At 38.2% G+C, this 14,941-nt stretch overlaps 1 protein-coding gene across 2 annotated transcripts in view; it reads left to right on the forward strand.

Annotated features, from left to right (window-relative positions):
- Positions 1-14,941, forward strand: part of RP1 (RP1 axonemal microtubule associated) — a 328,721-nt gene that overhangs the window by 59,511 nt on the left and 254,269 nt on the right. For both annotated transcript variants that reach the window (XM_063817109.1, XM_054656745.2), the window contains exons 2-3: positions 2,325-2,951; positions 3,487-3,658. In XM_063817109.1, the coding sequence (XP_063673179.1) occupies positions 2,337-2,951; positions 3,487-3,658 (787 nt within the window). In that variant the 5' untranslated portion in view covers positions 2,325-2,336. The remainder of the gene's footprint in view (positions 1-2,324; positions 2,952-3,486; positions 3,659-14,941) is intronic.

Genomic DNA, 14,941 nt, shown 5'->3' on the forward strand with positions numbered 1-14,941 from the left:
AGAGTTCTAAAGTCTTACTTATTTTTTATTTTATTTTTTTCTTGAAATGGAGTCTTGCTCTGTCATCCAGGCTGGGGTGCAGTGGTGCGATCTCGGCTCACTGCAACGTCTGCCTCCTGGGTTCAAGCAATTCTCCTGCCTCAGCCTCCCGAGTAGAGTAGCTGGGACTACAAGCACACGCCACCATGCCTGGCTAATTTTTGTATTTTTAGTAGAGATGAGATTTCACCATGTTGGCCAGGCTGGTCTTGAACTCCTAACCTCGGGTGATCTACCCGCCTTGGCCTCCCAAAGTGCTGGGATTGCACGTGTGAGCCACCACGACCGGCCTAAAGTCTTATTTAAATACTGAAGGAACTCATCCTTCTTACAGTTGCCGAGGCCATGGTAATTAAGCAGCTTGCTCAAGGTCAGACCACAGTTGACCAGATGAGGATGAGAAGAGGTTGCAGTTTTGCTGACTCCATTGCGAAGCTGGATTCCCCAGCTCCTGATGCACATGTCTGCTACAGCTGCTATTTTTTTGGCTTAAGTATTATAATTACTTTAAACCTCTGAGGAAGAAGGAAGGGAAGACATCTAATTTCTAGGCTGATCTTCAAATGTTTTTTTTTCTAAGTTACATTTAAATAAGATTTGCAAATCAGATTGGAGATATATGAAGAATCTTGGATAACAGCTTGCAAATATTTAAGTAGATAATTTGGGCCAGATTTATAGCTGATTTACAATGATAAACATGCCTTTTTCCATCTCTGTATTACCAATCACATTAATTTTGTTTGTTCAATTTGTCTTCAATGCTGCAGGACTTTCTTACTGTGTCAAAAGACACTAATAATTAAAATGATTTCAAACAATAGAAAACAGCCACAAATGAAAACAAGGCCAGAACCAGATAAATCCTTCCACATGCTGCTCATTTGTCAGTCAAACTCCAGTTTCACTGAGAAGTGGAAAAGGAAAACCTTAGTGCTTTGCTGAAAATTACTCTTCTTGAATTCTCTCCTGAAGGTTTAACTTTAGAACTACTAGTGGGACCAGTAACCAGACTGCACCAGTTTTAGCAGCCCATAGCAATGCTGTCATTCATTCAAAGGACATTTTTGCTTAGTGCAGTGTTTCCCAAAGTAAGATAAGTGGTGTGTGAGATGATTTGCCTGCATTTTCTCCAATAAGCGGTGGAAACATCTGACAGTATCTTAAGATGGCTCTTACTTAAGGTTCTATGTGATACATTCCTCCTAGAACTTAATGTCAAGTACATTTTCCTCCAGACAATTTGAACTTTAAAAACATTTCCTGTTTCTCCCATATTTCCTTATTGTCAGGATATGAAGGACTAGATTGATGAACTGCAAAACTCTCTTACTTTTCTCAGTGGATGGTTTCTGATTTGTGTCTCTGTTGTTTTTTAAATTGTGCAATAATACCTGCTAATTTTAAAGGTTCACAAAGTTTAGCAATGTATAAAAAACACAAATATTATCCAGAATTCTGCAATCCAGAGATAACCACCATCAACACTGGGTTGTATATATTTCTGGACTTTTCCCCAATTCATATAACTCAGTCATGTGCCACGTAACACTACTTTGGTCAATGGTGGACTACCTATATGATGGTGGCCCCATAAGATTATAATACCATATTTTGACTATACCTTTTCTATGTTTAGATATGTTTAGATACACAAATTACCACTGTGTTACAATGCCCTACGGTATTCAAACAGTAACATGTTGTACAGATTTATAGCCTAGGAGGAATAAGTTATTCCATAAAGCCTGGGTGTGTAGTAGGCTATACCATCTGTTTGTGTAAGTACACTCTCTGATGTTCACACAATGATGAAATCACCTAACAATGCATTTCTCGGAACTTATCCTCCTTGTTAAGCAATGTGACTGTACGTATACATTTAAATCAGTGGCACAGAATGTTTTGCAAACTGATTTTTTTCACTTAGTAATATGTCATGATCATCTTTCTATGCCAAAAGATACATCTATAAGGTCATGTTTAATGGTTGCATAGTTTTCCATTGCATGGGTGTATATGTGATAATTTATCTAGGCCCTTATTCGTGTGTTTAGGTTGTTTTTTCAAATTATACATATCCTTATTTAACAGTTTATCTCTTTTATTATAAGTTCCTCAAAATTGTCTTTCAAAATTGATAGGTATAATGAATGAATAAATGAATGAAAGAATAAACTTCTATGAATATCCTGGATGTCTGCAGCTATATTTAGCATGCATTAGTATTACCATGTATTCGCTATGGTGCTGTGATTCTGGAGATAATTTTCTTTCTTCTCTAGGTCTCAGCCAAAATGAGTGATACCCCTTCTACTGGTTTTTCCATCATTCATCCTACGTCTTCTGAAGGTCAAGTTCCACCCCCTCGCCATTTGAGCCTCACTCATCCTGTTGTGGCCAAGCGAATCAGTTTCTACAAGAGCGGAGACCCCCAATTCGGCGGGGTCAGGGTGGTGGTCAACCCTCGCTCCTTTAAGTCCTTTGATGCTCTGCTGGATAACTTGTCCAGGAAGGTGCCCCTCCCTTTTGGAGTGAGGAACATCAGCACCCCTCGGGGCAGGCACAGCATCACGCGCCTGGAGGAGCTGGAGGACGGCGAGTCCTACCTATGTTCCCACGGCAGGAAGGTGCAGCCTGTAGACCTGGACAAAGCCCGTCGGCGCCCGCGGCCCTGGCTCAGCAGCCGGGCCATTAGCGCGCACTCACCGCCCCACCCCGTAGCGGTCGCTGCTCCCGGCGTGCCCCGCCCCCCACGGAGCCTGGTGGTCTTCAGGAATGGCGACCCGAAGACGAGGCGTGCGGTTCTTCTGAGCAGGAGGGTCACCCAGAGCTTCGAGGCTTTTCTACAGCACCTGACAGAGGTCATGCAGCGCCCTGTGGTCAAGCTGTATGCTACGGACGGAAGGAGGGTGAGCGTTCTGGGGGCTCCTCGAGCCTGGGCTCATTTTGAGCACCCTACTAATTGGATTCGTGTGGGATGTGAATGGTGGCCCCCGGGAAGGAAATCTTCCTTCCTCCCTGCCTGTGTGTGTGAGTGTGTGTGCTCCGATGCTGCCTTTGTTCCTTTGTCAGAATCTCACTGGAATCTCATCTTTCCCTCATGCTACCTACCCCTTTCTCTCTTCCCTGAGCCCTGAGTTACATAATGTTTTCACATGGAATCCAATCTTGATAATATTTTTTGGAAAGGAGTGGCAAAGAGTAGTATTTTCACAGAGGAAGCATTTTCCTGGGATCCCTGCTGGGACGTAACTGACTCCCCCACCCAACCTTGACATTTGGTATTTCCGCTTATTTTGTATACACCATTGGTGCCTAAGAAAATGCTCAGTGATGATGTCTTTCAAGCCTGGGAGGTTGTTGATTTGATTCAAGAAAAGTTATAAAATTACCTCTTAGTATAAAATGTGCTCATCTCAGGATAATGACTCTGGTCTCTTTTAGGTTCCCAGCCTCCAGGCAGTGATCCTGAGCTCTGGAGCTGTGGTGGCGGCAGGAAGGGAGCCATTTAAACCAGGAAATTATGACATCCAAAAATACTTGCTTCCTGCTAGATTACCAGGGATCTCTCAGCGTGTGTACCCCAAGGGAAATGCAAAGTCAGAAAGCAGAAAGAGTAAGTCACTTATTAATATATAGCCCATATTTTTAGCCCTGAGATTTTTTTTTGCCTCAACGACGGCAAAATCCGTGCTTCAATGACCAGTTTCTTTCACCACAGAAACGAAAAGGAGAGGATTTTAAAACATTCTAAACTGAAAATGGCTGTATTTATAGTTGGAAAGAGTCATAGAGATTATCTATTTTTTAGACTTTTCCAAATCAATGGTATGCCTATTTAAATTGATGATGTGTGCTTTTTTGCATAAAATACCTAGTTAAAAAAATAAAAATGCCAGCATTTCTTGCTTTAGAGCGGAGTCTGTGTAAGTCTCTTCTCTGGTAGTTGCAGAGTTTTCTCTAAATAGTACCATGCAGCATCCATAGCTGACCTCAGCAGGTTAGCAGAATGACTGTATTTTTTCAAATCTACGCTATGTGCTCTGCCTTCTGAAGTTATTCCTAAAAAAATCACAGGTTCTTAGATCCACATTTTATTTATTAAATAAAAGGTTCATGCAACCAATTCATGCTGGTTAACGGTAATGTAGGTTGATAATTCTGTAGGATCTGCTGTGTAGCATTGTCCTTTGGATAGGGGAGGAAGAGAGCCTCTTCAGGCCCAGGGATGTGGGATAAGCTGTAAATTGCCTATACAGCATGGCTAATCTCATTATTCATTGTACTCAGTATTTCCAGGGAAGACAAGCTCTTTGCTGGAGTACTGATTGTTTTTTATACTTAAATTTAAGTTTTTATTCTCTTTAGACTTGGATAATGTGTATTTTAAATAGTATTAATCTCTCTACTTATTGCTAATGTGGGTGAAACTAATCCATTGTTGTTTAATGATTTCATGGATATATTCAATAGATAATTATTAATGCTTCTATTTTGTAAGCATTAGGTTGCCACATATATGTTATAAATATGGTAGTGCTATTTCACGTTTGTCATTTTACTAAAATGGTTTTATTATCTTATGTCTGATACAGATTGCCGAGTATGGTTTTTGATGACTGCAGGGAATCTGAGGGCTTTGTTAAGTTTTCTTCAAAAATTTGAGACACTTTGATTTACAGTTTAAGTAAAAGCATATCAAAAATAAGAAAAAATATTTCTAGGTTTATACTCTGCAACATTAAAGGGGCTTACCTGATGGCAAGTATGTGCAAATCTATATAGATTTGCTAACAGGATTTTTTTTTTCTTTTTGAGACGGGGTCTCACTATGTTACCCAGGCTGTTATGATGGGCTCAAGTGATCACCTGCCTCAGCCTCCCAAAGTGCTGGGATTACAGATGTGAGCCATTGCATCCAGCCCAGGCATTTTGACTGAATTTAAGAAGCAAGAGTGCCAAGGTTAATGCTGAAGATACATGTTAAAAAGATAACTGATATCTGGACGTATGTCTAGCTCTGTTCTCTCTTGTGCCCTATATTAAGTCAGCTGCAACGATTATACAAAGTGCATGCTAAATAATTAGTATTTGATTAATTCAGTCTTAATCATAAAATGTTTCTGCTTTCATAAAGCTATGGATACCTCTTTTGATATGTGTAGGTGGGAAGATGAATACCATCATAAATTGTTGGTTGCCTTGTTTGAATAGGTAAGCGGTATTTGGTTAGACTCCAGTTTCAGTACTGGTAAACAAAACAACGAAATGAAAACCCACAAAAAACTTTTATCTTTGGTAGAATTCTTAGCACTTTTTACTTTATACATTTTTAAAATTAAAATTACCTTATTAAACTTGTTAAAATTCTCTGAACCTCCACATTGAAATTGAGGTAGAATTAGAGATCTCTTCTAAAGAGTGGTTTGAAGAAATGTACCACTGTTGTAGTAGGTTTTCTCAAATAACTATTGGGAAAACACATAGGCTGAGCGTGGTGGCTCAAGCCTGTAATCCCAGCACTTTGGGAGGCCGAGGCGGGCGGATCATGAGGTCAGGAGATCGACGAGACCATCCTGGCCAACATGGTGAAAACCTGTCTCGATTAAAAATACAAAACAATTAGCTGGGCATGGTGGTGCGGGCCTGTAGTCCCAGCTATTCGGGATGCTGAAGCAGGAGAATCGCTTGAACCCTGGAGGTGGAGGTAGCAGTGATCCCAGATCACGCCACTGCATTCCAGCCCGGTGACAGAGTGAGACTCTGTCTCAAAAAAAAAAAAAAAAAAAAAAAAAGAAAAAAAACAAAATACATAGAGCTCAGAAACATATCAGTAACATTTTACTATGAAATACAGAAAATATGCTACTTTTCATACTAATCATTTCCCCTTTTCTCTTTTTTTCTTTGCTGCCTCTTCCTTTGGATATTTCTAACTTCTCTGCCTTCCATATTATATTTTGATGTGGGCACCTTTTACTCTTAAAATCTTTAAAGTAAGCACACATATGTCTTCAAGCTCAAGGTCCCAGATTTATTCTGTTTCTTCTGAGAAAACACATAATAATGATTGCTACTTAGACTATTCTTTTGTTCCTGAAAATTACTTGGCCTTAGAAAAGAATGATTCTCAGAATTTACCAATATATCCTTCTGAAGATGATATTGAGAAATCAATTATTTTTAATCAAGACGGCACTATGACAGTTGAGATGAAAGTTCGATTCAGAATAAAAGAGGAAGAAACCATAAAATGGACAACTACTGTCAGTAAAACTGGTCCTTCTAATAATGATGAAAAGAGTGAGATGAGTTTTCCAGGAAGAACAGAAAGTCGATCATCTGGTTTAAAGCTTGCAGCATGTTCATTCTCTGCAGATGTGTCACCTATGGAGCGAAGCAGTAATCAAGAGGGCAGTTTGGCAGAGGAGATAAACATTCAAATGACAGATCAAGTGGCTGAAACTTGCAGTTCTGCTAGTTGGGAGAATGCTACTGTGGACACAGATATCATCCAGGGAACTCAAGACCAAGCAAAGCATCGTTTTTATAGGCCCCCTACACCTGGACTAAGAAGAGTGAGACAAAAGAAATCTGTGATTGGCAGTGTGACCTTAGTATCTGAAACTGAGGTTCAAGAGAAAATGATTGGACAGTTTTCCTATAGTGAAGAAAGGGAAAGTGGGGAAAACAAGTCTGAGTATCACATGTTTACACATTCTTGCAGTAAAATGTCATCAGTATCTAACAAACCAGTACTTGTTCAGATCAATAACAATGATCAAATGGAGGAGTCATCATTAGAAAAAAAAAAGGGAAACAGTCTGCTTAAGTCAAGTGCAATAAGTGCTGGTGTTATAGAAATTACAAGTCAGAAGATGTTAGAGATGTCACATAATAATGGTTTGCCATCAACTATATCAAATAACTCAATTGTGGAGGAAGATGTAGTTGATTGTGTGGTATTGGACAACAAAACTGGTATCAAGAACTTCAAAACTTATGGTAACACCAATGATAGGTTCAGTCCTATTTCAGCAGATGCAACCCATTTTTCAAGTAATAACTCTGGAACTGACAAAAATATTTCTGAGGCTCCAGCTTCAGAAGCATCCTCTACTGTCACTGCAAGAATTGACAGACTAATTAATGAATTTGCTCAGTGTGGTTTAACAAAACTTCCAAAAAATGAAAAGAAGATTTTGTCATCTGTTGCCAGCAAAAAGAAGAAAAAATCTCGACAGCAAGCAATAAATTCCAGGTATCAAGATGGACAGCTTGCAACCAAAGGAATTCTTAATAAGAATGAGAGAATAAACACAAAAGGTAGAATTACAAAGGAAATGATAGTGCAAGATTCAGATAGTCACCTTAAAGGAGGGATACTTTGTGAGGAAGACCTCCAGACAAGTGATACTGTAATTGAATCAAATACTTTTTGTTCCAAAAGTAATCTCAATCCCACGATTTCCAAGAATTTCCATAGAAATAAATTAAATACTACTCAAAATTCCAAGGTTCAGGGACTTTCAACCAAAAGAAAATCTAGATCACTAAATAAAATAAGCTTAGGAGCACCTAAAAAAAGAGAAGTCGGTCAAAGAGATAAAGTGTCTCCTCACAATGAATCTAAATATTGCAAAAGTACTTTTGAAAACAAAAGTTTATTTCATGTATTTAACATCCTTGAGCAAAAACCCAAAGATTTTTATGCACCGCAATCTCAAGCAGAAGTGGCATCTGGGTATTTGAGAGGAATGGCAAAGAAGAGTTTAGTTTCAAAAGTTACTGATTCACACATAACTTTAAAAAGCCAGAAAAAACGTAAAGGGGATAAAGTGAAAGCAAGTGCTATTTTAAGTAAACAACATGCTACAACCAGGGCAAATTCTTTAGCTTCTTTGAAAAAACCTGATTTTCCTGAGGATATTGCTCATCATTCAATTCAAAATTATATACAGAGTTGGTTGCAGAACATAAATCCATATCCAACTTTAAAGCCTATAAAATCAGCTCCAGTATGTAGAAATGAAACGAGTGTGGTAAATTGTAGCAATAATAGTTTTTCAGGGAATGATCCCCATACAAATTCTGGAAAAATAAGTAATTTTGTTATGGAAAGTAATAAGCACATAACTAAAATTGCCGGTTTGACAGGAGATAATCTATGTAAACAGGGAGATAAGTCTTTTATTGCCAATGACACTGGTGAAGAAGATCTCCATGAGACACAGGTTGGATCTCTGAATGATGCTTATTTGGTTCCCCTGCATGAACACTGTACTTTGTCACAGTCAGCTATTAATGATCATAATACTAAAAGTCACATAGTTGCTGAAAAATCAGGACCAGAGAAAAAACTTGTTTACCAGGAAATAAACCTAGCTAGAAAAAGGCAAAGTGTAGAGGCTGCCATTCAAGTAGATCCTATAGAAGAGGAAACTCCAAAAGACCTCTTACCAGTCCTGATGCTTCACCAATTGCAAGCTTCAGTTCCTGGTATTCACAAGACTCAGAATGGAGTTGTTCAAATGCCAGGTTCACTTGCAGGTGTTCCCTTTCATTCTGGAATATGTAATTCATCCACTAATCTCCTTCTAGCTTGGCTCTTGGTGCTAAACCTAAAGGGAAGTATGAATAGCTTCTGTCAAGTTGATTCTCACAAGGCTACCAACAAATCTTCAGAAACACTTGCATTGTTGGAGATTCTAAAGCACATAGCTATCACAGAGGAAGCTGATGACTTGAAAGCTGCTGTTGCCAATTTAGTGGAGTCAACTACAAGCCACTTTGGACTCAGTGAGAAAGAACAAGACATGGTTCCAATAGATCTTTCTGCAGATTGTTCCACGGTCAACATTCAGAGTGTTCCTAAGTGCAGTGAAAATGAAAGAACACAAGGAATCTCCTCTTTGGATGGAGGTTGCTCTGCCAGTGAGGCATGTGCCCCTGAAGTCTGTGTTTTGGAAGTGACTTGCTCTCCATGTGAGATGTGCACTGTAAATAAGGCTTATTCTCCAAAAGAGACATGTAACCCCGGTGACACTTTTTTTCCTAGTGATGGTTATGGTGTGGATCAGACTTCTATGAAGAAGGCTTGCTTCCTAGGAGAGGTCTGTTCACTTACTGATACTGTGTTTTCTGATAAGGCTTGTGCTCAAAAGGAGAACCATACCTATGAGGGAGCTTGCCCAATTGATGAGACCTACGTTCCTGTCAATGTCTGCAATACCATTGACTTTTTAAACTCCAAAGAAAACACATATACTGATAACTTGGATTCAACTGAAGAGTTAGAAAGAGGTGATGACATTCAGAAAGATCTAAATATTTTGACAGACCCTGAATATAAAAATGGATTTAATACATTGGTGTCACATCAAAATGTCAGTAATTTAAGCTCCTGTGGCCTTTGCCTAAGTGAAAAAGAAGCAGAACTTGATAAGAAACATAGTTCTCTAGATGATTTTGAAAATTGTTCACTAAGGAAGTTTCAGGATGAAAATGCATATACTTCCTTTGATATGGAAGAACCACGGACTTCTGAAGAACCAGGCTCAATAACCAACAGCATGACATCAAGTGAAAGAAACATTTCAGAATTGGAATCTTTTGAAGAATTAGAAAACCATGACACTGATATCTTTAATACAGTGGTAAATGGAGGAGAGCAAGCCACTGAAGAATTAATCCAAGAAGAGGTAGAGGCTAGTAAAACTTTAGAATTGATAGACATCTCTAGTAAGAATATTATGGAAGAAAAAAGAAAGAATGGTATAATTTATGAAATAATGAGTAAGAGGCTGGCAACACCACCATCTTTAGTTTTTTGCTATGATTCTAAGCAAAATAGTGAAAAGGAGACCAATGAAGGAGAAACTAAGATGGTAAAAATGATGGTGAAAAGTATGGAAACTGGAAGTTATTCAGAGTCCTCTCCTGATTTAAAAAAATGCATCAAAAGTCCAGTGACTTCTGATTGGTCAGACTATCGGCCTGACAGTGACAGTGAGCAGCCATATAAAACATCCAGTGATGATCCCAATGACAGTGGCGAACTTACCCAAGAGAAAGAATATAACATAGGATTTGTTAAAAGGGCAATAGAAAAACTGTACGGTAAAGCAGATATTATCAAACCATCTTTTTTTCCTGGGTCTACCCGCAAATCTCAGGTTTGTCCTTATAATTCTGTGGAATTTCAGTGTTCCAGGAAAGCAAGTCTTTATGATTCTGAAGGGCAGTCATTTGGCTCTTCTGAACAGGTATCTAGTAGTTCACCTATGTTGCAGGAATTCCAGGAGGAAAGACAAGATAAGTGTGATGTTAGTGCTGTGAGGGACAATTATTATAGGGGTGACATTGTAGAACCTGGTACAAAACAAAATGATGATAGCAGAATCCTCACAGACATAGAGGAAGGAGTACTGATTGACAAAGGCAAATGGCTTCTGAAAGAAAATCATTTGCTAAGGATGTCATCTGAAAATCCTGGCATGTGTGGCAATGCAGACACCACATCAGTGGACACCCTACTTGATAATAACAGCAGTGAGGTACCATATTCACATTTTGGTAATTTGGCCCCAGGCCCAACGATGGATGAACTCTCCTCTTCAGAACTCGAGGAACTGACTCAACCCCTTGAACTAAAATGCAATTACTTTAACATGCCTCATGGTAGTGACTCAGAACCTTTTCATGAGGACTTGCTGGATGTTCGCAATGAAACCTGTGCCAAGGAAAGAATAGCAAATCATCATACAGAGGAGAAGGGTAGTCATCAGTCAGAAAGAGTATGCACATCTGTCACTCATTCCTTTATTTCTGCTGGTAACAAAGTCTACCCTGTCTCTGATGATGCTATTAAAAACCAACCATTGCCTGGCAGTAATATGATTCATGGTACACTTCAGGAAGCTGACTCTTTGGATAAACTGTATGCTCTTTGTGGTCAACATTGCCCAATACTAACTGTTATTATCCAACCCATGAATGAGGAAGACCGAGGATTTGCATATCGCAAAGAATCTGATATTGAAAATTTCTTGGGTTTTTATTTATGGATGAAAATACACCCATATTTACTTCAGACAGACAAAAATGTGTTCAGGGAAGAGAACAATAAAGTAAGTATGAGACAAAATCTTATTGATAATGCCATTGGTGATATATTTGATCAGTTTCATTTCAGTAACACATTTGACTTGATGGGTAAAAGAAGAAAACAAAAAAGAATTAACTTCTTGGGGTTAGAGGAAGAAGGTAATTTAAAGAAATTTCAACCAGATTTGAAGGAAAGGTTTTGTATGAATTTCTTGCACACATCATTGTTAGTTGTGGGTAATGTGGATTCAAATACACAAGACCTCAGCGGTCAGACAAATGAAATCTTTAAAGCAGTCGATGAGAATAACAACTTATTAAATAACAGATTCCAGGGCTCAAGAACAAATCTCAACCAAGTAGTAAGAGAAAATATCAACTGTCATTACTTCTTTGAAATGCTTGGTCAAGCTTGCCTCTTAGATATTTGCCAAGTTGAGACCTCCTTAAATATTAGCAACAGAAATATTTTAGAACTTTGTATGTTTGAGGGTGAAAATCTTTTCATTTGGGAAGAGGAAGACATATTAAATTTAACTGATGTTGAAAGCAGTAGAGAACAAGAAGATTTATAATTTCAATATCAGCACACTCATTCTTTGTCAATTCATTTTTTCCCATGAGATGAAGCACATGTGACGAATACGGACTAGATAACCTCTAAGAATTTTCCACTTCTTCAAAATGAACTTACTCTAGAAAGCTTACCCTTGGATAACCAGTTTCACTTTCATAATGTCTCTGTTTTTTGTTTTTCCAACAATTACAGACTCAGGTTCTCTTATTTTGGAAGTTTCTATCTGGTTTTGTTCTGAACTTACATTTTTTTTTTTTTTTGGTATCTATGATTTTTTTTTTTGCTCAGGGCATCAAAATGTGCTAAGGACAAGAATTATATCCTTTTAAAAAAATGTTGTTAGCTTGGTGTAAAATGTATATTGACTGTATTGGTGAATAAATTGAATAGACATAACCTCAAAGTACTTCACTTATTCTTTTTAACTACTGATTTGATAAAAAGTATGATTATAAGATATCCACGACAATCTCATAGTTTCTTGTGCCAAATATGTTGAGTCCAGTTCCTCAGAATATCCAGTGAAATTGCAAGCATTTCCATGGGACAGGATTTAGTGTTTTTCTAATAGACTAGACTATCAAGTATCAATTGGTTTGAATAATTGTGGTGTATTTCCCAGGAGTTAACCAGGAAAGCTTTTAAGAGTCCTTCCACTGCATGACTATATGATGATATAGAAACAAGTCTTAGAAAACTTGGAAATCTATGCCTCTTGTCTACAACTAACTCAAATTAGAATGATCAGTATTTTTGGAGCCACACATGGAGATGCTAAAATAACATAAATTTGGCATTGAGGAACAAAAGGTAATTAAATTAATTACATCAAGAATAATGTTGGTGTCAGTTCAGCATGAGTCATAAATTCGTAAAAATTATGAATTGCTACTTCATCAGCTGGAGACTACTTCTATGTAGAGTATGCTTTTTAAAAAAACATTAAGTGATGCTTTCTTTTAGTGAAAATATGGAAGTTATAATGTTATGTAAGTTTCTGTAGTAAACAATGAGAAATTGTAGTGAATGAAAGGGCACAAAGTTTTGGAGAAAAAATAGAAAGGAGAAAATAATTTACATTAATTTTGTGCTTACTGTGTACCAGGGACTGTGGTACACCTGCAGGCTTTTTGTGTGTAATTCTTCCTCATAAAAGCACTGTGAATGTGGCTTTATTACTTCCCCTGCATTTTTTTTTTTTTAAGTAGAGAAGTTAGGAGCAAAAGGTAAAGGACTTTCATGACTGGTTTACAGTAGGGTATCATGCCAGGATTTGAACCCAGTTCTTTGTGCTTGAAAATCAATGCTCTTTTACTACTTTTTTTTTTTTAAAGCTGATTCTCAGTATGTTTCCCAGGCTGGTTTTGAACTCCTGGGCTCAAATGATCCTCCATCCTCAGCTTCTCAAGTAGGTGGGACTGCAGGCACACGCCACTGTGCTGGGCGTATTACATTTTTATCATTGTTTTCATGTGAGGAAGAAGGGATAAGATTTTTTTTTTTTTTTTTGAGACAGAGTTTCGCTCTTGTTGCCCAGGCTGGAGTGCAATGGTGCGATCTCGGCTCACCGCAACCCCTGCCTCCTGGGTTCAAGTGATTCTCCTGCCTCAGCCTCCCAAGTAGCTGGGATTACAGGCATGCACCACCACACCTGGCTAATTTTTGTATTTTTAGTAGAGATGGGGTTTATCCATGTTGGTTAGGCTGTTCTTGAACTTCCGACCTCAGGTGATCCACCCGCCTCGGCCTCCCAAAGTGCTGGGATTACAGGTGTGAGCCACCGCGCCCAGCCAGGGATAAGATATTTAAAAAAAAAATTACCACTCATTCTCTAGTGCAGGGAGACAAGGAAAGAATTTTTCTTTTTAATTTGGAAGGTGTGAAATATAGATATACCCAAGAAGATTGAGGAAATCATTTATAAAAACCAGGAGGTTTCAAGAAATATGGCATGCAGTATGTAGTTTTTGGCAATACTATTACACCAAACAGTGTCCTTTATGCATAATAATTGGGAGAAGCTGGAGTGACAACCATGAATTAGTAATGCATGGGACTGTGTAACATACTTCTTTAAACATACTTCTTTAAAGTGAACGTGTTCACATGCATTGAATTCTGAGATCTTGGGCCACACCTTATTCACAGAGCTAGCTTCGTACTTGGTACATGGTAAGTACCTAATAAATGTGTGTTAAATGGATAAGAAGTGCATTTGAAGGCATTTAATTTTTCTTTACCTCTTACTAATTTCAGATCCATACATGTAGAAGGATGTGCAAATATGCTGAAGGATAGAACTCAGTTTTTTGTATTTTTTTTAGTTTTTTTATATTTTACGAAAGCAGTATTTTAGTTATCCTTAAAATGTCTGTAAAGATGATTTTTTTCTTTTAAGCATTCAAAGCATGTTTTTAGTTTTACGAGATTTATATTTAAAAAATCTTGTCACACTGTGAAATTTAGAAGAGTAAGTGAAACTTTAGAGGAAATTTAAGGATATTATAGAGAGCTAGCTTTTGCTTTAGAGATGAAGTACCTGAAGGGCTGAGTATGGAAGTGTAGCCTCCCTTACTCAGGGGAAGATATGTAGAATTCAGTCTCTGGTCCCAAGGTGGAGTGGTGAAATTATTGTGTTTTGCCCACCAGATGGCAGCTGTGCTATGCGCTGCCAAAAGTTCAGGCACTCTGAGAGGCTTGCATGGATAAAGGCAATGCTTTAAGCATTGGGGCAGTCTCTGAGCTTCCTGCTTCTGCTTCAAAGAAAGCTGAATGCCCAACTGTGCAGACATCCCCCAAATATTAAACCCAGAAGAAGCAGCAGTGTTCAGAATTAAAATAAATATACTATTAGTATATTTAGTAGCAAGGAGCAGAAGTTCAAAAGTAGAGGCACTCAAAAATGCCAGCTGTCAAGAATCATCAGAGTTGATTCCAAGGAAAGCCCAATTTGGGGACTATGGGACCCAACAAAATTCCCTAATTCAAGCTGAAACTAAGTTAATGAGCTATTGGCTCAGTGGATAGGGGTAATTTTTACATGACACTTTCAAATATTATAATGTAACTTTTCAGTGGCACAAAACATGCCTCATTTTTCAGAGTGTAAACTGAGGTATTGAAACTACATTCCATATTTGTGGCACTCATTAAAGTTCTTATGAAGAGCTACCTTATAAGGTGGTTGTGAGAGGATCACTAGAGAAAATACTTGTA

The sequence above is a fragment of the Pan troglodytes genome, chromosome 7, assembly GCF_028858775.2.
Source record: "Pan troglodytes isolate AG18354 chromosome 7, NHGRI_mPanTro3-v2.0_pri, whole genome shotgun sequence".
Taxonomy (NCBI): domain Eukaryota; kingdom Metazoa; phylum Chordata; class Mammalia; order Primates; family Hominidae; genus Pan; species Pan troglodytes.